Genomic DNA, 24,597 nt, shown 5'->3' with positions numbered 1-24,597 from the left:
CAGAAACCAATCACTGACTGCAGTACTAATCAAAAATGATAGAAACATAATTATCACAATCATGTTGTGTTGAAAACCAATTCTTGTATATCATTTCCACTATTCATTCCTACTCATGCTACACTCACTCATACTTCATTTTCACCAAAAACAATATACTGGACACATTATTATAAATGAAATGTGTTAAAGTGCTAACAGAAATGGGACAAGAGCAATTTCCCTGTCCCATATCTGTTTCCACCTTAAAACATTCCATTTATAACAATGTGTCCAGTATATTGATTTTGGTGTAGTTTTATATACAATGAGGAGTAAAATGAAGTATGAGTGAGTGTAGCATGAGTGAACATGAACAGTGAAAATGATACACAAGAATTGTTTTTTAACACAAGATGAATGTAATAAATATTGTTCTATCATCTTTGATTAGTACTGCAGTCAGTGATTGGTTTCTCAAGATACATTAGAGAGGTGGACTAGCCACCAGGTTTTTCTGTGTAGGCAACATTGACCTTACATGATGCATAGGTTACACACTTGTCCATACACTGAATGAGTGTGGGTTTCATGTATTAATCATGGGACCATTTCCAGTCTGGGTCTTGTGTGTTTATTGATGGAGGGGCAGGGTCTTCTATTTGTTTGATGACCAGTCCATTTCAGAGGTCTTTATTCGGTATTAATGACGGAGCTCACACTGGCTGAGTTTTATATCTGTATTAATAACAGGCCCCTTTTTGTCTGGGTCAAAAATCATTCTTAAGGATGGAGCACTTCTTACCTTACTGCTCGGTGTCTTCTTTCTGTAAAACTGAAAAGTGCTTTCTTGACTCGATACACTACCTGCCCGAGGGCTTGCATCTGTACTGGGGATGGGTTTCTTCCTGTCCGGGTTGTGTATCTATAATGATAATTCCCCTCTCTTTCTGGAGCTTTCAGCTCTGCATCTTGCATGTGTACTCAGGACAAGGTTCCTTCCTGTCTGTGGTTTGTATCTGTATTAACGATAGGGCTATTCTTGTCTTGGATTTGTATGTGCTTTAATGGCAAGGTCCTTCCTGTCCAGATTGTGTATTGTACTGATGTCATGCAACTTCCTGTCTGGGTTTGGGGCATCCTGATGATGGGGTCCATTTTGCGGGAGGGAGGTTTGGTATCTATAATTGTGAGGGCTCCTGTTAATCTGGAGGTCTGGTAGTCAAATATATGTATTCATGTCAGGACCCATTCTGTATAGGCAGTGTTTCTGTATTAATGATGTGATCAATGCTGCTTGCCGTCTTGACTCTTTCATGATGACGGGTCCCCTTAAGGCTTTAGGTCTAGTGTCTGCATAATCGCAGGCCCCTCGCTAACCTCCCCCCCCCACCCCCGACCCTGTATTTAGGTTAATGGCGGAATTCTTTGTCTTTAGTTCCACTAAAATTATACATAACTGCCTAGGTCTTGAATGTGGATTAATGATAAACCATTCCTACATACTTCTTCTATTGGGATTAATGGCAGGATCCTTTCTCACTAGTTCTAGTATTAATAGCTGTCTAGGTTTTGTATGTGTAGCAATCATGGGGTCCTCCTGTGTGGGTCTTGTGTGTGTATTGGAGATGGGTCCCCTCCCTACCTTGTCGCTGGACCTGTTTATGGATGAGGCCCCTGTTATCAGGGGACTTGCATCAGTACTGGAGCCCCTTCCAGGCTCTTCCTGTCTAGTTCTTGTATCACTATTAAGGAAAAGTCATGTGATGCTTTCTATCTCATCTCTTCAATAATGATGCAGCCATTGCTGTATAGGACTGATTCATCTATTGATGGTTCTCTAGGAACCACACATCTCCTTGTGGCTGCTCTTGCCTTGTATAATGATTTTGTGGTATTTATACCGCACACCTGACTAAAATAATCGAATTTGTGCACAGATGGAACATCAAATAGTCATCAAGACAAAAGGAAAACTAAAATACACAACGGGCAACAACCAGCATCTAGAGTTGTCGAAGACATCCAACTCACAACTGGGTTTATTAAAATAAGTGGGTCTTTAGCGCTTTACGCAAAAGACACAACGATTTAGCTGCCTGAATTTCCAAAGACAGTCTTTTGTTTATTAGGGGTTCGTAGACGGAAATCTCCCGTCACCACTGAAACACAAGAAGACGATTGAATTCTCAGTAGAACTTTGTCTTTAGACCTGAACGATCGAGTTGGGCAATATCTGTGGATTTTGTCTGCCAGATAAGCTGGAGCCAAGTTGTTTAAATAATTAAATATGAGACAGAGAACTTTGAAGCCGATTCTGTCCCTCACAGATAGCCATTGCAGGGATCAACAGGATCAGGAAATATGAGCAGACTTCTATCCCCAATTACAGGTCTCAATGCAACATTGTGTGCCATTTGTAGCCGCTGACATTGTTTACCTGGAATACTTGCAAGTAGGCTGTTACAATAGTCTAATTGGAAGTTAACCAGTACTCCGACCACTGCTGCCTGCGTATCTGATGGCACATAGAGCAAAACCTGATGCAGAAGACAAATGTAAGAGATGGACAGCACCTTAGAACTCACCTGAGCCTCACTACTCAGATTTTCCTGCCAGATGCAGCCCAGATTTTTAATTTTGGCAGCAAAAGGCAGATGCATTCCTGAGAAATGTGGGAACTGAGGGTGATTGCCAGATTCAAGAGGTGTTTAGGGCCCAACAACGCCACCTCAGTTTTATTGGCATTGCAAACAATTAGACGAGATCCAACTGCTGACCTCATCCAAACAGCCCTGAACTCTGAGGAATGACTCTTCTACGTTACCTATGTGTTTCCTCAAGATATCCATCAAAGAACAGAGGTACATGTTAATAGGGGAGATAAAGAAGACCCCTGTGGGACTCCACAAGTCTGGACCAGAGGATCAGACGCCCAACCTCCCGATTTAACCTGCTGCTGCCGTCCTGATAGAAATGATTCAATCCATGCACTGACCTGTGCTGACACCTTTCCGTATCTGTACTAATGGCCACATACTTCTGGTATAGGCAGTCTATGCAGCCATATGGTTTAATTTGGGAAGGAAGGGTGTACCTGGAATTTGTCTGCAGAATAGCTTGAGTGAAGCAGCACATTCTCTATACCAGCCTGCCACACACTATGGATAGGTGACGAGCAGCCTTGCCACAGACTAAGGATAGATGAAGAGCAACCCTGCCACACACTAGGGATAGGTGAAGAGCAACGCTGCCACACACTAGGGATAGGTGAAGAGCAACCCCATCACACACTAGGGATATGCGAAGAGCAACCCTGCCACACACTAAGGATAGATGAAGATCACCCCTGCAACACACACTAGGGATAGGTGAAGAGCAACCCTGCCACACACAGAGAATAGGTGAAGAACACTCTTGCCACACAACGGATAGGTGATGAGTAATCCTGCCACACTCTTCGGATAGGTGAAGAGCAGCCCTGTTACACTAAGGATAGATGAAGAGCCACTCTACCACACACTAGGGATAGGTGAAGAGCAACCCTATCACACACTAGGGAAAGGTGAAGAGCAACCCTATCACACACTAGGGATATGTGAAGAGCAACCCTATAACACACTAGGGATAGGTGAGGAGCAACCCTATCACACACTAGGGATAGGTGAAGAGCAACCCTATCACACACTAGGGATAGGTGAAGAGCAACCCTACCACACACTAGGGATATGCGAAGAGCAACCCTGCCACACACTAAGGATAGAGGAAGATCCCCCCTGCAACACACACTAGGGATAGGTGAAGAGCAACCCTGCCACACACAGAGAATAGGTGATGAATACCCTTGCCACACAACGGATAGGTGATGAGTAATCCTGCCACACTCTTCGGATAGGTGAAGAGCAGCCCTGTTACACTAAGGATAAATGAAGAGCAACTCTACCACACACTAGGGATAGGTGAAGAGCAACCCTATCACACACTAGGGATAGGTGAAGAGCAACCCTATCACACACTAGGGATATGCGAAGGGCAACCCTATCACACACTAGGGATAGGTGAAGATCAACCCTATCACACACTAGGGATAGGTGAAGAGCAACCCTATCACACACTAGGGATATGCAAAGAGCAACCCTGCCACACACTAAGGATAGAGGAAGATCACCCCTGCAAAACACAGAGAATAGGTGAGGAACACCCTTGCCACACAACGGATAGCTGATGGGTAAACCTCCCACACTCTACGGATAGGTGAAGAGCAGCCCTGTTACACTAAGGATAGATGAAGAGCAACTCTACCACACTCTACGGATAGGTGAAGAGCAACCCTGCCACACACTAGGGATAGGTGAAGATCAACCCTATCACACACTAGAGCTTCAGCATCATCATGCCAAGATAACCCTAACTAGTGGAGCACATATATTATACTTATGAGCAATGAGCACCACCCTGCCACACACTAGAGTTGAGGATCACATTTACAATTGCAGCACATGCTCCACACTCATCACCACTCTACCACACACGAAGGAGAAGCGGGGATCACCTTCACTTCTGCAGTACGTGCTCTGTACTCATCAGCACCACCCAACCACACGCTAAGGACAGTCCCATGAATTTCTCGGTTTCTTATGCCCCTGCTGCAATCTATGTACTTCTGAGATCCCTAATAAATCTCTAAGGTTTGATTAACTCTCTGCCATGTATTGACAATATGTGGGATTTGGTCTGCGTAAAGCTATCAACCTGGCCATGTGATGACAGCAACTGGAAAGTGGTGTGAGTACTTGGCCATCTCATGGCAGTGGCTGGTGACTGCCTATCCAATACCTATACAAACACCAATACGATTGACTTTGTCAATAACTGAGTTTTAATTTCATCTGGTAGGTGTGTTTTTGTCTGTCGAGTTCCCATCCCATAATTCAAAGATAAATGAAGGACTGTGTATGTTATGGGACATTTTGTGAGATCCGCTCATAAGTATTAATGCATAGCAACATTTTTGCATGACTCTATATCCGCTCACTGCAATGAATGCAAGTAACACTTCAAGTGAAGTACAGTATAATCCATTATACATTACAACCAACTTCTCCTAAAACAGAGTGCATTGAAAGAACCAGAGAGAAAGACGAGTGGGAGATACAAGTAAATGTAAATGGATGCGATTACAGAAAGATGGAGGGTGAGAAGAAACTTATAGAGAGATGTAGACAGATTGCATAATCTTTCTGAGGTTTGACAATTGGCCACTTACAGAGGCTGTTGCTCTCAGCAAGCACATGGACTGTGATGTGCCCCGGCACAGCCTGATCTGTAACATCCCTGCCAGAGGTAAAGACACACAGCGGTAAATGGTGAGATAGAACCGAAACTGACCCAGAGGTCGACAAAAGAGAATGCACATGGGATATCCACTAAGCACACAGCATGGCTTTATTGATAGGCTAGTATGTTACTTCAACATCAAGGCCACCTTAATATTGAGCAACTGCATAAAACTGCAGACCATCAAGCACTTATCACCCACCCCATCCTTTGAAGGTTCACTTTGACAAATGGCACTAGTTGCACCAGGGATGCGTGATAGACCTTTAGTTCATCATCTAAGGATATGGTATGACGTACCTAAGTGCTAACTGATGGACCACGTACAACCTTGTGGGAAGCCTCACACTACATATCAGAGCAAACATTGGGAAAGTCAATAGGTCTGCCTTTTCACATTGAAAATATTTTGGTCCCTCAGCAAGGCGTCCTGATTTGTATTTGTATTTGTATTTGGTTTATTTATAACGCGCAACCCGGCCCAGGGGCATACAGGCGCATACGTTTTTCGATCATGTTACATAAGTGTGCAGTTATATTAGCAAGCAGTAGGCAACAGTTACAATAGTTGCGGTTACAAATAAATTCATACATTGGTATTACAGGTACGAGCATACATGTTGCAATTAAGGCAGTGGGCCGAAGGTGAGACAGATAGTAATATTATTTACAATATGTACACTGGGTAGGCAGTAAATCTAAGCTCTAAGATCAGCTGTCAATGTGTCCAGGTCATGAAGCCAACGTTTGGTGTTCCATAGCTTTGAGGCTTGTACAGGGAAACTAACTCCTCCCGAGTTATGGAGTTTGAATCTTGGTATAGACATAGTGTTAACTTGAGCTGTTCTAAGTGGTCTTGTAGATGTGTGTGGGGTAAGTTGGTTAGAGATGTAGGATGGTGCGAGGTTAGCCCTGGCTTTGTGGGTAAGGGCAAGAGCTTTGAGGGATATTCTGTGCTCTATAGGGAGCCAATGCAGATTACGTCTAGTCTCAGAGATATGCGACTTCTTAGGGATGTTGAGGGCTGCCCTAATGGCGTTATTTTGAGTTACTTGTAGTTTGTGAATATTTTTGCGGCTAGTGCCTAAGTAGAGGGCATTACAATAATCTACTTTGGACAAGACTAATGTCCTAGCAAGAGTAATGCAGTTGGGAGTGGAGATAAACGGCCTACATGCGGTAAAAAGTTTACATGTGTAGGCGGCTGAAGACGCTACTGCCTTGGTTTGTTTTGTGAAGGATAATGTGGCATTGAGGTAGATACCAAGGGTTTTAGTATTATTAGAGACAGGGATGGGGTTACCATCAATAGTGAACAATGCAAAAGCAATATTTAGTTTTTTTAGTTTAGCGTGAGTACCAAGGATAATCAACTCCGTTTTTTCGTCATTGAGACAAAGTCCATTGTGTGCCATCCACACTTGTATTACTGCATATATTTCATTGAGGGTTTTGCTATCAGTTTCATAGTCGCCAGAGATAGGAATGAGTATCTGGGTGTCATCTGCATAATTAGTATACGTGACACCCAGATAGTCAAGGATATCGAAAAGGGGCTTCGTAAATACATTATAGAGCGTTGGGGACATGCAAGAGCCTTGCGAGACACCACACGGGACTGGTGAGGGTTCAGCCGAGTCAGTAGGAGAAAAGACCCTCTTTTGATGTCTATCTTATGTGGCCAAAATAACTCCTATTGAAAATCCAAAACTGTTGGCTTTGTCAAAACTTGTTTCAAATGTACCCAAACTGTTGGGTGTAATAATGCATCCACTATAATTCTTCATTGATATTTCAAGTAACATCCACATTGGACCCTCTCTTTTGCTATGGTGGTCCAGACATAACAGTCACATCCAATGGATACATTAATTTATTCGCTAGTTCCAGGGCAATACATTGGGCCTCAACACGACTTGGGTGTTAGCTCTTAAATGCGGCGGTAACGCTAATACTGCCGCATTTAAGGGCTGGCCTGATCATGAGTTGGGGCGCTAAATGGGCTGTGCCACTTCCAGCTCTTTTCAGGAGGTGAAGATCGCATTTAGCGCCCTGTTTTTGGCACAATAACCGCCAGCCGTATTAGAGTGTGGTATTTGCGCTGAAAATGCCCCATCGGGTTCAATGGACCCAATGGGGAATACGGATTTACTGTTGACGCCCAACCCATGATCCGGCGCGAATAGAGCTGGACCGGGTGGCGCTAACGCAATTAAAGTGGGCAGTATTACCGCCCGGATACCGCCCAACTCGTGATTAGGCATATATTCTAGAGGAATGCCATCCGATGCCTCAGACATAGAAGTGCGGAACCAGCACGCCTAATACATAAAACCTCTGCAAGCATCTTAGGATTCAAGTTTAAACTAAAATCAACGTGTCGGGCTAATAATCAGAAATTACAGCAATAACATGAAATTGCCTATTTGTCAGCAAATCACCCACTTCTACTGTTCAATCCTTTTAAATATCCCACCCCCAGAGATCAGCTCCATATAGGATTTCAGCACAGCATTTCATCCAGGGTGCCCTATTTACAGGTGAGATATCGGAACTCTGATAATTGTGACTGATATACTGACGACTCACCATAACAAGATATAGAATAAGGGCTCCATCACAGTGAAGCACCCTTTATTTAAATGTTTCACAGTAGGTGCTTCAAACCTGGCATGCGGATTCAGGCAAAGCGTTGATGTAGGGGAACTGGATTAGGCTGTAGAATGTCATCACCAGCCTAAACTTGCACATGTTTACAGATTCCAGTGGACCTTGGTACTTCAAAGAGACTCTGACAACCAACCCCTGCTATGTCAGAAAAATGGTATGGACTCAGGACTGGCAAGAGACAGAAATGAAGAGATCTCTTTCCTAGGTACGTATGGCAACAAAGATTATGGGGGTCATTCCGAGTTGGGCGGTAGGGGCTTAACGGCACCGTTAAGGATGGCTGTGCCGTTAAGCTCCTACCGCCCTATTGTGAGGTCCCTTAGTGAGTCCCAGCAGGAGCGGCTGGTCTGACCAGCCGTTCTTAGTGGGATCCGATAAGGGACCTTGGAGCTAATAAGGGCCTGCAATTTGTGGGCCCGTTATTGGCGCCTTCCCCAGTGAGCCCTATGGCGGCTCAAATGGGAATGGGAATGGGAATGGTTTACTGAATGGGGACTTACCGGGTCCTCCAAGGTCGGAATGACCCGATAAGTCCCCATTCAGTGAGACCGGACCTGGGTTTGGAGGCAGCCATGGCGCTGATAGCACCATGGCTACCTCCAAACTCGTAATGACCCCCTATGTCTGGCACTTACAATTGAACACCATCTTATTTGACAAAGTTTACAAACTCTAAACACCGCCAGATGCTATTGAGATTTCGGTTAAACATCCTCCACAATAACACCACTCTCTACAGATATGGACTAAGCAGTCATCTAAATTGTAGACTGTGTGATAAATAGGAAGAGTGTCTCAAACATTTGGTCTTGTTTAGCCCAAAACTGAGATCTCTGAGATCTTTGTACTTCAGTAAACATCTAAAGGCCCTCTTTGGTCTCGATGCTGAAGCTTGGCGGGATGCTCTGTATGGAGGAGAAAGACCCACGTGGTCTTATGCATTAGTTAAATACTTGGAAGCTGTTTTGGACAAAGTAGTGCAAGCCCGAATGTAAAACTGTTGTTTTCCTTTTTATGACATGATGTATTATGGTAAAAGTTTATTTTAAAAAAATGTAAACCATCAAATAAAAAAAATATTTAAAAAAAACACACATTTACCAAGTTCGATCCCTCCTCAGCAATCAATGCTAGTATGGGAACTGGCAAAGGCATGTTGTGTAGCTCCACCTGTCACATATCAGCTTCCATTCATTTTACAACCCCACTGGCTGCTGATGTAAAGACGTATTCCTCCCACCTTCATAGGACTAAATGGGCCTCATTACGACCCTGGCGGAACGGGTTAAAAGGCGCCGTAAAAGGCTGCAGTGCCGTTCAACCCGTTCCGCCACATTACGAGGTCCCCTCGCGGGACACGTTAAGCACGCCTGGAAAAATCAGGCGTGCATACCGGGTCCCGCAAGGGGAAGAGGGAGCAAACAACGGGCCATCTCGTAATGGCCCGTTGTTTACTCCCTCTCCCATTCCCATTCAGCCCTATGTGGGCTGAAATGGGAATGGGGATGAACCGTGTCCGTGTCCTCGAGTGAGGAATTACCGGGCCATCCGAACTCGGAATGGTCCGGTAAGTCCTCATTCCGAGGACACGGACACGGATGCGGTTTTGCCAGCAGCCATGCCGCCAATAGCGGCATGGCTACCGGCATACCTCCTAATGTGGCCCAATGTCTTTACATGATTTTCTATTACTTCTTTTAATCATTTAATGGCTACAATCAGCCAACAGGTTGCGAGATATCCAGCAAGAACTTCCATAACTTTGCAGCTGAATCCGATTCCTTCCACAGCCATCGAAAGTGAGGAGAGTGTTCTATAATCGCTGCCACTTGGCACTGCTTTTTGTATCCAACAGTGACATTTTTAAGAGTCTGAGTAACAGCATCTTCAGTAACCGTTGCCGCTCACCTTGAGCTCTCCACCCACTAAAATGAGTGCACTGATTTGAGAATAGGAATTAGGGCCATCAAGAGACTTTTGCTCTTGTGTTGCATCCCCTGTAGATATGAATGGCTTTTCTGCAATGTAAATCTACGCATTTAAGGTGGGACCCTGAATGAAAACATTAATTTGCTGGATAGAAAATCTGCTGACATGAGGAAGTCCTTGCAGTGCTTAAAAATGAGAGAGACATTATTGTATACGGTTTGCCAAGACAACAGACATGCCTACATGTGTAATTGACTCGTGCTATTAGCTCCATGGCTGCCTCCAAAACCCTACCGACTCCGCCCTGGTGAATGGAGAAATTACCGGTCCATTCCAAGGTTGGCGGGACCAGTAATACCCCATTCACCAGGGCCCTTCCCCTTTACCATTTGAGCCCCCATACGGCTCAATGGGAATGGGCAAGGCGCTAATAACGGTACTGCAAATTGCGGTACCGTTATTAGCTCCAGAGCCCCTTTGCGGGTCTCGTCCTTAACGCCTGGAAAAACCAGGTGTTAACGGAGGACCCGTAAAGGAAACTCGTAGTAGGGCGGTAAGGGATTACCGGCACCAGTGCCCTTACCGGTACCGGTAATCCCTTACCGCCCGCCTCGTAATGAGGCCCATTGTATTTTGGCACACGTTTAAAATGCATTGTCTGACACGTTATTTACAATATAACTGTTGAATTATAGGCTGCATAACTAGTTTGGCCAAATTTGTGAGAGATGTTTTTGGGCTGGGGGATTCTCACCGAAATAATTGGTTGAAATGGATTGCTAAAAAGCCATAGAATATGCAATTTATTCTGTAGGTTAACATATGAAAAAATCATCCAATGGATACCATGAAGCAAGTGAAAACAATATATTCCATCATTGCAACTGTAATACACACTACATCATGTCTGTGTCCATAATATATGTCAGCCCTGCCACTGAAAAGCACATTTTCTGGTGCCACTGTCTACAATATAAGATAGAATTGCCACTGTAAAACACACTTTCAAGATTCCTGTGCCCACAAGATATGCCAGCACTGCAATTGCAAAATATACTTCATGAGGCCTGGTCCCAAAATATTTGTCTGAACTGCCACTTTGAAAGGACATGTTCATGATGTCATGGTCCACATTATGTATGCCAGTATTGCTATTGTAAACCATGTGCATGCTAGCTATGTCCAACATATGCCAGCATGCCACTTCAACAACGCATTCCCATGCTGATTATGCCGAATAGATGCCAGCATGCCACTGTAAGAGGCCACTTTCATGCTCGCGCTCCACAATATATGCCAGTACATTGATATCCTGTATAAAATGTTCATGCCTTGTATATGCTAGACATTTTTTTTTTTGTGATACGCCTGATTGTATAAAGCTGTGTGAAAGAATTATAATACAATTGAGAAGTGTGATCAGGGCAGAGACACAGAATGAGACGAAAAGAGGGGCAACGTGATGGGACAGGTTGCAGGGCCCAATAGGGGTCATAAGCTAGGGAAAGTGCATTAAAGAGGCACAATACATGGGTACAAGCCTAGTTAACAGGTTATCAAATGTTGGGTAGTGCCCTTTACAATTATGGCACAGAGAGTGTTAATTCCTGACGTACAGTTTGTCTGTGTGGAATTCTTCGAGGGCGATCCCGGTTATTTATATAGCATGTGCATAGCCTGGTTAGTTTCGATGGCCTGCAGTATGCAGTTTTGGGGTTTTAAAGGGTAATGGACATGGCGGTATTTTAAATGTTCCTTGTTTTTAAAAAATCACTTGAGAAGAACTGACTACTGTTCTACAGGAGTAGAGGGGTGAGTAGAGGCTGAACCGCCCACTCAGCCCCCCACTACTACTAAACCAGCCAGGCAGATATACCACCCTGGTCTCTTATGCACCTACCACCAAGTCTATTGCTGGGGTGCCCACACCTTCAATTTAAAAATCGATTCAAGCAAAGTAACTAAAGGCATCTGTATATTCTGGGTGCTAGGGGAGCTGCATACAGCCCTGGTAATCTAGGTTGTTAATACAAACCCAGGGGAGACACACAAGGGGTGGGCAGGGAGGTATGTGGCTCTGCCGCTCTGGCATCATGACTCCTTACAACACGGGCCGCCCATCACTGCTGGGCCCAAAATGTACTTGACTACTTCTAATTGTCAGTGGCGTCGCCAGGAATCAAATTTAGGAGGGGCACAGAGGGGGCCAAAGACAAAAGTAGGGGGGCACAGACAAAAGTAAGGGGAGAACATGGTCACTGCTCATTTTAGGTAGGGGGCACATGGGAGGGCACAAGGTTTCACAGGGGGGGCCCTGGCCCCCCCAGCCTCCCTCCTAGCGACGCTACTGCTAATTGTATGCATTGCTTGCTTTGCACAAAAAAAAAGATTCCAGGCAGCAGCCTTGAAGAGATGAGCCTGTGTGGGCCGCGGGGTTGAACACATTTTTAAGGAATTGAAAGGACTGCATTCCGTGCAGCTGGCACGTGACATCCTTGGGAGATGCTTGGCGTGTGGTGGCTTGGGGGGCACCCAGAACCACGTTGGGGTGCTGTGCCCCAAGCCCCACACCAGAGAGCAGGGCAGGGGCAGAGAAACCGTTCTGCAAACTTGGCATCAACGTCCAGGGGATGCGCGGGTGTTGGAAAATGCAAGGTTTGATGCACTGGGTTTGAAGCTCCCGCAGACTTGGGTGCCTCTGCCTCACTCAGGGCATGAGCTGTGGAGTGCGACAGTGCAGCGGCTTGCGATGGCTTCTGGGGGCCGCATCCCCGGCTCCGGGATGGCGGCTGGTGAAGTGGTGCAAAAAGAGATCCATCCAGCCACAGTCTGTCTCCCCGGGAGTCGGGACAGCACAGCACTGCGCACACACCCACTCCAGAAAATGTCAGTCACAGCATTCTACTCTACTTTTTGAAGTTGGGAATAAAAATATTTTTAGGTTGAAAAAAGTAATTCCCATTCCGAGCGGGGGTATTTATTTTTCAAACAAAGAACATTTATTTAAATCTAAAATGCGTACTGATGTGTAATCCATACTTGTTTGAACCTAATTATGCATGCAATTAAAAGATGCATTTGGACCCTAAATGTGCTCATCAGATCCGGCTGCAATAATATTACAGCTCCTTTCTGTGGCCCTGCTCCTCTGGTGGCGCTGATGCAGACATATCCGTGGATCCGTTTGTAGAAACAGGAGGCGGCTTCCTATGTTCATGTTAAATGCGTCATATGTAGCATATTTTTTGTAAGGAACATTTGTACTCCCTATCTTATAATTTTTAAAGAGTGTTTACCTCTTTTTATGGCGTGTGGGAGGGAGAGCTCGGGGCAAAACAATGCAGCGCAACTCATGTTCGAATCCCGATCCTGCGCTTTCCTTAATTTTGTATTACTCTACATTCTGTTCCATTCTTTCTTTGTTTCTTTCCTGTCATAATTTTTCTTCTATCATTCCTAGTTTGTGTCAGTTTTTCTTTCTTTGTCCTTGAAGCTTTCTCTGCCTTTCTTTTGCTCACTCTGCCCCGATATTTTGTTTTCGCCACTATCTTCCTTTCAGTTGCCCTCTGTCCCGTTTGCTCGTTACTTCTTGCGTCACACCTGCAGCATTATCTGCTATTTCAGTACACTGCTCTGCTCTCCTAATGCACATCTACACTACCATACTCTTTGCCTCGTTCGCCCACCTCTTCTGGTACAGTTATGCACAGAAGCTCTGCCAATGACGCTCTGCCAATGAAGCTCTGCGCCCTAACGTACAGTACTCCATCGATTTCCACCCAGGAACCCGCCAGCAGCTCTGACAGTGCACCTCAACCTTCTCCGATGGCCCCGGCATTTACCATTAGGTTGTGGAGTTTTCCTGGGGAGTGGGACAGAAGAAAAGAAGGGGGTGATCTTAGGCGGTGAACAAATAGAAAGAAAGGCATCAGCTTCAAAGCGGGGGGGTTGAACGGGGAGGAGGGGCCAGAAATGTAAAGAAAAGTCTACAGTAGGGCCCTGGTTCCCTACAGAGTCTGGGACCTCATATCAGGCGTGAAAGGTACTAGGTTTCCTTTCAGGCAGAGTGTACTTGTATTTTGTGGCAGCGGGCGAGGAGGACTACATTGACAGCCCTGAGCACGCAGCCCAGATGGCAGATGCCCGCTCGAGACACTGTGAGTTTGGGGCTCGCTCACTGGGCATAGCCAGGCTGCCTGCAGGTATAGCTGGTGGCAGGGGGCTTGAAAGGCACAATGCACTTGTCTTCTTTCTTCTTCATCCCCATAGGGGACTGGACTAGGCAGCGACGCGTGTAAAGGTAGAGGCGCAAGCAGGCACTTTTCTCTCGTCTTCTGTGGCGGCAGGCTGGTAGCACTCCTCAGTCACCTGTCACCCGAGTGTGCAGCTTGTCTTTTCTTCTGTTGCTGCTGTCCCCTCAACACCAGTGCACTGAGAGGCAAGAGGGCCGAGGCAGATCCCTTCATCTCCTGCCGGATGGGGGGAAAAAGACAGCACAACGCCTGGCAGCTTAGATATTTGATTGTTATGTATGATATGATATGGTAGGCATTTTGTGGACATCCACACCCACTTTATTTAAATAACAGCATAATATATTAACATAAGCTCTGAAGTGAAGCACAGAACTGCCAATAAGACACAGTGGCCCTCATTACGACCCAGGCGGTAAGTTACCGCCTGGGTCGTACCCTTACCACCATGGCGTAAACTACGTTTACGCCATGGTGGTTGGCGGATTTACCGCCCCATTCCAAGGTGAGTGGGGCGGTAAATCCCCATTTCCCATTTTACCCTTCCCCATTCCCATTTTCGCCCCATAGGGCATAATGGGAATGGGGAAAGGCGATAATTACGCACCGTAAATTACGGTGCCGTAATTATCGCCAAGGTCCCTTTGCGGCATGGATTTTAACGGCTGCAAAAAAGCAGCCGTTAAGAGCCATCCCGCAAAGGGAACCTTGTAATCAGGCGTTAAGGGTCGGCGCCGTTTACGGCGCCGTAAACCCCTTAACGCCTGAGTCAGAATGAGGGCCAGTGTGATTAAAAAAACAGGATGGGGACAATTTAAGCAACTGAGCACATCTTCACAGGTTTAGTTGATATACATATTTATTTCTAATAAGCGCTTGAAGATAATGCATTCACTACTTTCCACAGTGCCAAATGCTTTGCTGTGACTCGTGCGTCTTGTCTATGACAATGCTGTGTATTTAGGGCTCTCCTTTTCAAGTATCTCCCAAATGCAACCTTTTCACAACTCACCTGCTAGACTTATTGCAGGCCTGAATAAACATGGCTACAATACCCAAATTCATATTACATTACCCTGGCTTGAAGAGGTTTTCTCTTTTGAAGCAATGTTTGTAATAGAGGCAGTGAGGCACTGGGGGAAAGCATAGCGATTGGGTGCCCTGACATACACATCACTATGGCAAACGTGAAGACTGTGCAGTTGCTGCCTATATAGGATTAGACGATTGGAGGAGGAGCATTGAAGAAGGGAAACACGGTACACCTATCTCCCAGACAGGGCCGTCACAAGGGTAGGACTGGGGCAAATAATTGTCTTGGGCACCAATGAAAAAGTGGCCATAGTCGCATATGGCTGTTCATTACTTTTATGACAGACTGACTAGTACCCAAGGGGGAGTTTTCTGATAAATAGGATGCAAATCGTGCAATATGAACAATATTTATCCAGCCACAATGGTCAGAACTACTAGCCATATAGTAAAGTAACTCATCAAACTGGCCCAGCCCAGAGAGGTGCAGTGCAGTGCTCTCTTTTTGCACTGAGCTTTTATTACAACTCGATAATGCTACTTTTTCGGCATACATGTACTTTCCAAGTAAAAATGTCGGCTGGGCTAATTACCCTTTTTTCTTTCTGAGGTTGATAAATGATGTACCATTCAATAATACCTACTTTTACTCTTCCTGTGCTTAGAAATTGTTTCAGAAATGTTGCTTAGACAATACCCAATACATTAACGTCCCTTAGACAAAAGATGTACTTTGCCTTTTATGAAGAATTATTTGCCTGGGAGGACATAGGTCGTACACGTGATATCGGAAGAAAGCATGAAAGTGGGTCTGTGAAAAGACAAAGAAAATTGCAACGTGAAAAGGCCCTAACAGAAGGAAGAAGGACTCTACTTGAATTTGGTATCACAAAGACTGCAAGGAAGGCACCTATCTCCCAAGCAGAGGAGCAGACACCAGAAGCTGTTCAACCACATGAGGAAGAGAGGATCCACCGGGACAGCGTAAAAGAACCTGCAGTTGAAGATCAGGAACCTACATGTTCAACTAATCAACTTGCATTGGCCCAATTATCAGAATTGCAACCTCATCCTCAATTACAACCTGACAGTGGTACAGAAGAATGTCTTAACATAGCGGTTGCTGCTGTACAATTAAGACAGCCACAAACATTTCTTCTGATCCAGGAACATGGGGAGAGATTCTTACACAAGGTGAAATTGACTTTCTCATTAAAGAAGGACCATCAGTAATTAAGGCTAGTGGTCTCCCAAGAGATGTTGATAATAGAAGGTTTCCTAAAACTGTACTCTCCTGTGTTCTCCCCAATGGCGAACAATGTTTTCGAAACTATCTGTGCTGGAGTGAGAGGAAAAAAGCTTGATTTTGTTTTCCATGTCGCTTGTTTTCTAAGGAACATCCTGCACAAAGATCACGCTTATGTCTTCCAGATGGATACATGGTTCGCAGATTTGGTGCTTCTAAAAAATTACATGAAAAAATAGAACCACATGAGCAAAGCAGACCTCATTTGTTTGCATTTCTACAGTGGAAAAATAGACGTAGCAGTTTAAAGGGAAAAGGCATTGACGCTGCTATGTAAACAGCAGTGGTTGATGAGGTCCAGAAATGGAAAGGATTGCTGGAACGTTACCTTGATGTGCCTCTCTTTTTGGCACGCAAGAACCTGTCATTTAGAGGCAGTAGTTCTTTAATTGTTAGCCCGCAAAATGGAAACTTTCTTGGTCTTCTGGAACTTTTAGGAAAGTATGACAATTTATTAGGAGACCATTTAAAAAAAATTCAGGTGTCTCAGGAAGCTGGAGACAGTACATTACCTTTCAGGCACTTCTCAAAATGAATTTTTATCACTGTGCAGTGAACAAGTCAGCAGAGAAATTATGAAAAGAGTAGCAAAAGCAAAGTATTATGCATTGATCTCTGATGCTACTCCAGACATAAGCCATATGGAGTAAACAACCATAATTTTGAGATACACAGAATTTGACATGCCCTCAAAAAGTTGGACAATTGAAGAAAGATTCATTGAGTTTCTGAAGAATGAAAGGATGACCAGTGTTGAGATTGCCTCATTCTTGTGCTCTGTTTTAGAGAAACACAAAGTTAGTCTTGCCGACTGTAGAGCACAGGGGTATGACAATGGGTCAACATGGCTGAAATTTACAAAGGCGTTCAGGCTGAAATTCTTCGTAAAAACAAATGTGCACTCTTCTATCCTTGTGCAGCGCATTGTCTCAATGTCTGTGGAGTCCATGCTGCCGAAATATGTTCTGAATGTGTGACATATTTTGGAAGCATACAAAAGTTACATAGACTTTTCAGCTGCAGTCCAGCAAGAAGGAAAATTGTTAATGAAGAAATGAAGATTACCTTCAAGTCACAGTCTCAAACGAGGTGGAGTGAAAGTCTTGATGCTGTAAAACCAGTCGCCTAACACTTGCCATCTGTTATTAAAGCACTTGAGAGAGTTCAGGCACAAATCAATTTAACACAAGATGCAAAGGCTGAAGCAAAATCGCTGCAGCTTTACTTTTCTTCATTTCCTTCAATCTTGATGTCCTGCATATGGTTTAAAATTCTTCTGTCTATAGATCATGTGAACAGAGTGTTACAGCAAAAGCAGCTCTCCCTTTCCAAGTCAGTGCAGCTAGGTAAGCAACTTGTGTCTGATCTTAGAAATCTTCGTGATTCATGGCCAAAAATACTGCATGAAGCAACATTAATTGCAACAAATTTAAAAATCCCAGCAGAATTTCCAGCTCAACGAATAAAGAAACGGAAAACAATGTTTGATGAAACACTAGAAGAACCATTACTGCCTGGAGACACACTTGAAACTCTTGAAGAAACCACTTTCCGCAGAAATGTGTTCTACAGAGTGGTTGATAATTTGGTGAAAAGAAATGAGCAAGCACTCAAAGTCAGCAGAACAGATTTATAACCAATTTTGTGTATTGTGGAACTTTGACCAAATGGATCCAGAATCTATTCACAGCAAAGCCACCAATTTGCTAGAATTTTATAAAGGGGATTTTTCTGAATAGCTCATTTAACCATCTGTGCAGTGTGGGGAAAACACTTCTGAACCTCAAAGATTCTACAGAACCTGATCCTCTACATTTATTGAACACAATATACAAGGAAAATGTGGAAAATTTATTTCCACAGGTGTGCATAGGACTTCGGATTGTTCCAACAATCCCAGTTAGTGTGGCTAAAGGGGAACGTTCCTTTAGCCAACTGTCATTAATCAACTACCTATGGTCAACAATGGGCCAAGAGAGATTAAATAGCCTATCTATTTTGTCAATTGAAAATGCACTGGCTTCCAAAATTGACTACAAAAGAATTATTTCTTCATTTGCAGAGAAGAAAGTCCGGAAGTGGAAATAGCGGGGAAAGCTGGGTGGCATGTGTTCATATTTCAATTTTTGACATATATATAGAGTTGTAATACAAGTTACCTCAGAAAGTCCCTTTTAAAAATAAAATGTATGCAAATCTATATTCAATGTGTATGATACAAAACCAAGTCTGGAATAAACCTTTCTTCAGCTTAGAAACATGGCTTTGCTTTAGTTGATTTGCAGTCATAAGAATAAACCATATTCGAGTTCTTCCATAAATAAACTCAAGTAGAGATTTCTCGCTTCACTTATTTACGGTGCCACTATCCAAGTGCAAAAAATGAAGGGGCCTCATCAAATGTTTTGCCCCAGGCCTCACCTCACCCTGTGACGCCCTGGTAATGGTTCTGAGGGGTAACTGATTTCAGACCAAGGGAGAGGGTGCATAGAGCTTAAATGTCTCAGGTTGTGGTAGGAATGTTTTGTTCAGAAGTATGTGGTGTGTGTTGAGGTGACTCAAGGAGTTGGGCCCTACCCGCTTCTACATCATACGGGGCACATGGGAGGGCAATGGACCGGTGCAGTGAACAGACTGGCCCCTTTAAGATGGAACTTAAGATCTGACATTCACGATAGATGCGAGCAACACACCATTAAACATACAGGGCCTCATTACGAGTTTGGAGGCAGCCATGCCCTTAATAATCGCCCACTTGTCATTCCCTGAAGAGAATCAATTATACTTCCCAGGCGCCATGCATTGTTTTAAACCTGCTATAGGTGTGCCGGGGGATAGTCAGATATAAACACGGTGGAAAAACGCATAGGTGTGGGCATTTGGAGCAGCAGAAGAACTGGAAATGCACAGAGGGCTGAAGCTGCAGGCAGTGCTGATGCTGCAGGGAGTGCTGAAGCTGCACAGAGGGCTGAAGCAGCACAGAGGGCTGAAGCTGCAGGGAGTGCTGAAGCTGCAGGGAGTGCTGAAGCTGCACTAATTGCTCTAATTGTGGTAACTTGTGCCTGCCGCTCACTTCCTGTCTGCGTGCTCTCGTTTCGTCTGTCTCCCCCCCCTCCCTCCTACTCCATGGTGCTCTCTGTCTCGCCTATCTTCTCTAACTGCTTCTCCATTGACTATCCTGCTCTCCTCACTAAATCTGGTAGGAAAAAGTTTAAAAAGGACATCCTGGTCTCCAACCCAGGCCTCCCTATCGCTGACACCTACACTAGTGCCTGCTCTAAGGAAACTCTCACTGACATCCTCTTTTTCGTGCCTTCGCCTGACCTATGGACCCTTCATATGGTCTCTGTGCTCTCTCCTTTCTCCTCCTCTCCCATTAATGGTGGCACCCGTTGGGATGTCCTCTTGGCCCCCTTCCGCTCCTCTAAGGCCATCATTAATGTCTACGCTAATGGGACCATCTTGGTCCAAGGCCCTCAGGCCAACCTTCACCTCTTTGATAGACGCTTCCCACACCTCATCAACTTCCTCTCCTCTCCTGCTGTCCCCCCTCCTCTATCCTTGGCTACCTTGCCTCTACCCTCCCTCCCTGCCCCCTCTCGTGCTCCTTCTTCACCTCCTTCTTCAACACCTCCGCAGGGCGTACCTCTGATCTGTACCCCTCCCCGGAAGTTCTTCAAGGATGGCAACCTTCTCCACATTGCCACTCTAAATTCTCGCTCTGCCATCAAGCACTCCTCTGATATCTGTCACCTTCTTGAGGAACTGGACCTCGACGTCCTCTGTCTCACTGAGACATGGTTCACAGCCAGCTCTGCCACCAGCTTTGACACACTCCTACCTGACGGTTACAAGATCCTCTCCATGCCCAGGCCTAACCGTGCAGGGGTGGTGTTGCCCTTATCTTCCCTGAGTGGATTCCTGCCACTGTCACTCCTACGCAGACCTACTCCTCTTTTGAATGTCTTGTCTGCCGACTCTCTCTCTCTCCTAGCCATTCCCTTACCGGGGCTACTATCTATCGGCCACCTGGTCAAATTTCCTCCTTCCTCTCTGAGTGGGCTGACCTCTCCTCCTCACTCCTGTCCTCAACCACTCAACTTCTCTTACTTGGCGACTTCAACATCCACCTTGATGCCTCCAGTCCCCCCACTGGTCTCTTTCGTGACCTCTGCGACTCTCTCTCACTCTCTATTCTCCCGTCTGGGCCTACTCACTCTGCTGGGCACACTCTTGATGCTCTGATCTCTTCTGACCTTCCCCTCTCCGTCCCTCTCTCCACTCCTCTCTCCTGGAGTGATCACTTTCTCCTATCCTCCCACCTCACCCTCCCTACTCCACAGGCAAAGCCAACCTCTTCACTGCCACCCACCTTCTCGGTCATCCGACCCATGAAGCGTGTGTCAGTTGAGGCTTTCGCTGCTACCTTCTCGCCCCCCACTGCCCCTTCGGCTGACTCCCACCCTGACACAGCCCTCTCCATGCTCCACTCTGCTATATCTGTTACTCTTGATATCCTTGCCCCCGTCATGAGAATCCACCTGAAGCCCAAAGCCAAATGTAACTCCTGATATGACTCGGATCTCGTCACCCTAAAACGCAAGTGCAGGGTTGCAGAGAGGAAATGGCGTGCTTCATGTTCATCCTCTGACAAACTGGCCTGCCGCCTGCTCCAAAGGCAGTACCGGCTCTCCGTTCTCACCAAGAAGAGAGCCCTTATCCAAGCTCGCATCTCTGCGGCATCTAACAACTCCGCCGAACTCTTTAAAATCTGCAAGGAGCTGGCCAACCCTGTTGCAGTCTCTACCTCTCCTGTCCCCTCCCAGGCCCTCTGCACTGCACTGGCCTCTCACTTCATCTCTAAAACTCAGGACATCCTGTCCTCGCTCTCCTCCTTTCACCTCCCTCCCTCCCTTCCCGGCTCTTCCTCTGGCCCTTCTGCAGTCACCCCTCCTCCCTCTTTCTCTGCCTTTCCACTTTTCTCTGCTGACGAGGTTTCCAGACAAGTCCGATCTATGAAAGTCTCGTCTAAACAGGTTCACCCCTGTTCCTCCAAAACTATCAAGGACCACATCGACTCCCTGGCTCCTGCCCTGGCTGACTTTTGCAACCACTCCTTCGCCTCTGGAGTCTTCCCTTCCCCCCTCAAGCACTCCCTTGTGCACTCTCTTCTCAAGAAACCCTCTTCCGACCCCTCCTGCCCGGCTAACTATCGCCCTATCTCCATCACTCCCTTCATGGGCAAGCTCCTGGAGAAACTGGCCATCTCCCAGCTTAACCTCCATGCTGAATCTGTTGGTAGTCTTCATGACCATCAATCTGGCTTCAGAGCTGCCAGAAGCACGGAAACTGCTCTCCTGAACATCCGTGAAGACCTGCTCTTGAACCTCGATTCCAACACTCCGTGTGTTCTCATTCTGCTCGATCTCTCCTATGCCTTTGACACTGTCAACCATGCCATCCTGCTCAACCGTCTCCGTGAAACCCTGGGTATCACTGGTCAGGCTCTGGCGTGGCTGACCTCTTTCCTTTGAAATCGACCCTCCCAGGTCCAACTGGGGTCCTTCCTCTCCGACATCTTTTTCTCCACCTGTGGTGTCCCCCAGGGATCTAATCTCTCTCCCTGGCTGTTCAACCAGTATCTGGCACTCCTTGCCCACCGCATCGCCGCTCTCTGCCCTAATTTCCAGTGCTTTGCGGACGATACCCAGCTCATTTTCAGGCTACCCTCAGCCTCCCCCTCTCCTTCCCTCATCTCTGACTGTCTGTCTGCTATCCAGGAATGGTGTGCCGCCAATGACCTTTGCCTTAATGCCAGTAAGACTGAGATTCTACTCATCGGTACACCCACTCCCTCCTTCCCTGCAGCTCTCTGGCCTGCCTCCCTTGGCCCCCTCCCTGCTCCTACCTGCAAGGCAAAAAACCTTGGGGTCATCTTCGACTCCACACTCTCCTTCTCTCCTCATATTTCTGACGTCGCTAAGAAGTCACACTACCAGCTGCACCTCCTCAGAGGTATTCTTCCCTTCCTCTCCTTCCCCCAGAAGCTCACTGTCTCCCGAGCCCTGGTTCTCTCGAAGCTGGATTACTGTAACAGCCTCTATCTTAATCTGCCTGCCTCCACTCTCCGCCCTCTGCAACTCATCCAGAACAGAACTGCGAGACTTGTCCTTGGCCTCAAGCCCAGGGACCGTATCTCTCCAGGACTGAAATCTCTACACTGGCTCCCAGTGGCTGCGAGAATAAAGTTCAAAACCCTCTGCATTGTCCACAAGGCCTTCTGGGGCCTGGGTCCGAAATACCTTCAACTCTCTCTTCCCAAATATCTTCCTTCCCGAGCCCTTCGCTCATCCGCCTCCAACTCCCTCTGGGGGTAGATCTCTCTCCGCGGCAGGGGCCTCCCCCTGGAACAGCCTTCCTGCCTCCCTGAAACTTGAGGAGAACCATCTCCGGTTCCGGAAGCACCTCAAAACCTTCCTCTTTGCTTCTGCTTTCTCTCTCCCTTTCCCCTGCTGAACAGCTAATATCCTTCACTGAAACTGCACTGATTCTGCAACTGGACCACTCTTAACGGCCTCGGTCCTGGGCCCAGCCACTCTCCACTTGCACTGATGCACTGGAACCCCTCTGCACTGCGGGACTGTCTCTGTATCCCTACAGCCCCCCCCCTTTCCCAGCACTTGTTCTGCACTTACCTTGCACTTGCCACCAGCTGGCCCTATTTATTTATTACTTTACGCCACTTACCTTGTACTGCACTTCTCCCCTCCCCTTCCCCTTGCACTTTTCCCCCTCCCCCACCCCTGCGCGATCTGAATGACACCTGGCCTAGTAGGATCGTTGTCTGTCTCCCCTTGTTCCTCCCCTCCCTGCCTCGTCGCGCCTTGAAACACCTGTGTATAGGCGCGTTACAAATGCCATATCATATCATATCATATCATCATATCATATCATATCATATCAGAGGGCTGAAGCTGCAGGGAGTGCTGAAGCTGCAGGGAGTGCTGAAGCTGCACAGAGGGCTGAAGCTGCAGGGAGTGCTGAAGCTGCAGGGAGTGCTGAAGCTGTAGGGAGTGCTGACGCTGCACAGAGCGGTGAAGCTCCAGGGAGTGCGGAAGCTGCAGGGAGTGCTGAAGTTGAAGAAGGAGGTCAAGGTGCATGTGGAGGTGGTGGCGCAGGAGGTTGTGGGGTTGCAGAAGGACTTGAAGGGGAAGGGGGGAGTGAACATCAAGGGAGCAGAAGACGTTGGAGAACTTTGTGTCCTGTGATCAGTAAAAACATAATCCAGGTGAGACAAGGAACGTCAGTTGGACCAAGTCGGTCAAACCGGCTTTGCGGCAGAAGTTCCTAGATTCTGAAATTCACACATTGTAAATCATGTGCGTCAAGCAGGGCTCCCACTTCTAGCTTCTATAAGTATGTTTGTTGTGTGAGCTAGTTACGACCAGATAACACTTGTTTTCACCAGCCAATATCAAATGGTCCATTAGCGTCAGCGAGTTAAAGTCACCAGCATAAGTTACCCGTCCAAGGGGTGCGATTCGGACCATGCAGCCAAGATTTCTTCTACAATGCTCTGCACGTTGTGCGAGGCAATATCATCCAGGGGATCGCAAATACGGATGATCAAAATCGAGATTTGAAGACATTTTGGACTGCTTACAATAGCCAACAGGACATAGGAGGACTGGTGGACAATAGCAATGGGGGTTAATTTATGTTGTACCCGTACACCAATAGCGAGACCCCCCATTTGCCTACCTCTCAAACCAGTGATTACATGCCTGCATAGAATTTGATAACCATCAATATGAGAATCAGCTTTCAGCCAAGTTTCTTGCAACATAAAGGGCCTCATTACGACCCTGGCTGAACGGGTTAATGGGCTCCGCAAAAGAGGCGGACCCGTTAAACCCGTTCCGCCACATTACGAAGTCCCCTCGCGGGAGCCGGTAAGGACGCCTGGTAAAACCAGGCGTCATTACCAGGTTCCGCAAGGGGAAGAGGGAGCAAACAACGGGCCGCTCGTAATCGGCCCGTTGTTTGCTCCCTCTCCCATTCCCATTTCAGCCCTATAAGGGCTGAAATGGG

At 46.4% G+C, this 24,597-nt stretch overlaps 1 protein-coding gene across 1 annotated transcript in view; it reads right to left on the bottom strand.

The window, feature by feature from the left end:
• LOC138568218 (NXPE family member 3-like) overlaps positions 1–24,597 on the bottom strand; it is a 122,172-nt gene that overhangs the window by 6,196 nt on the left and 91,379 nt on the right. The window contains exon 3 of the mRNA XM_069646429.1: positions 22,940–23,008. Coding sequence (XP_069502530.1) covers positions 22,940–23,008 — 69 coding nt within the window. The remainder of the gene's footprint in view (positions 1–22,939; positions 23,009–24,597) is intronic.

Source organism: Ambystoma mexicanum, chromosome 1p, assembly GCF_040938575.1.
Source record: "Ambystoma mexicanum isolate Mex_15411 chromosome 1p, UKY_AmexF1_1, whole genome shotgun sequence".
Lineage (NCBI taxonomy): Eukaryota > Metazoa > Chordata > Amphibia > Caudata > Ambystomatidae > Ambystoma > Ambystoma mexicanum.
The sequence above is the reverse complement of the archived record's forward strand: the minus strand, read 5'-3'. Positions and strand labels throughout refer to the sequence as shown.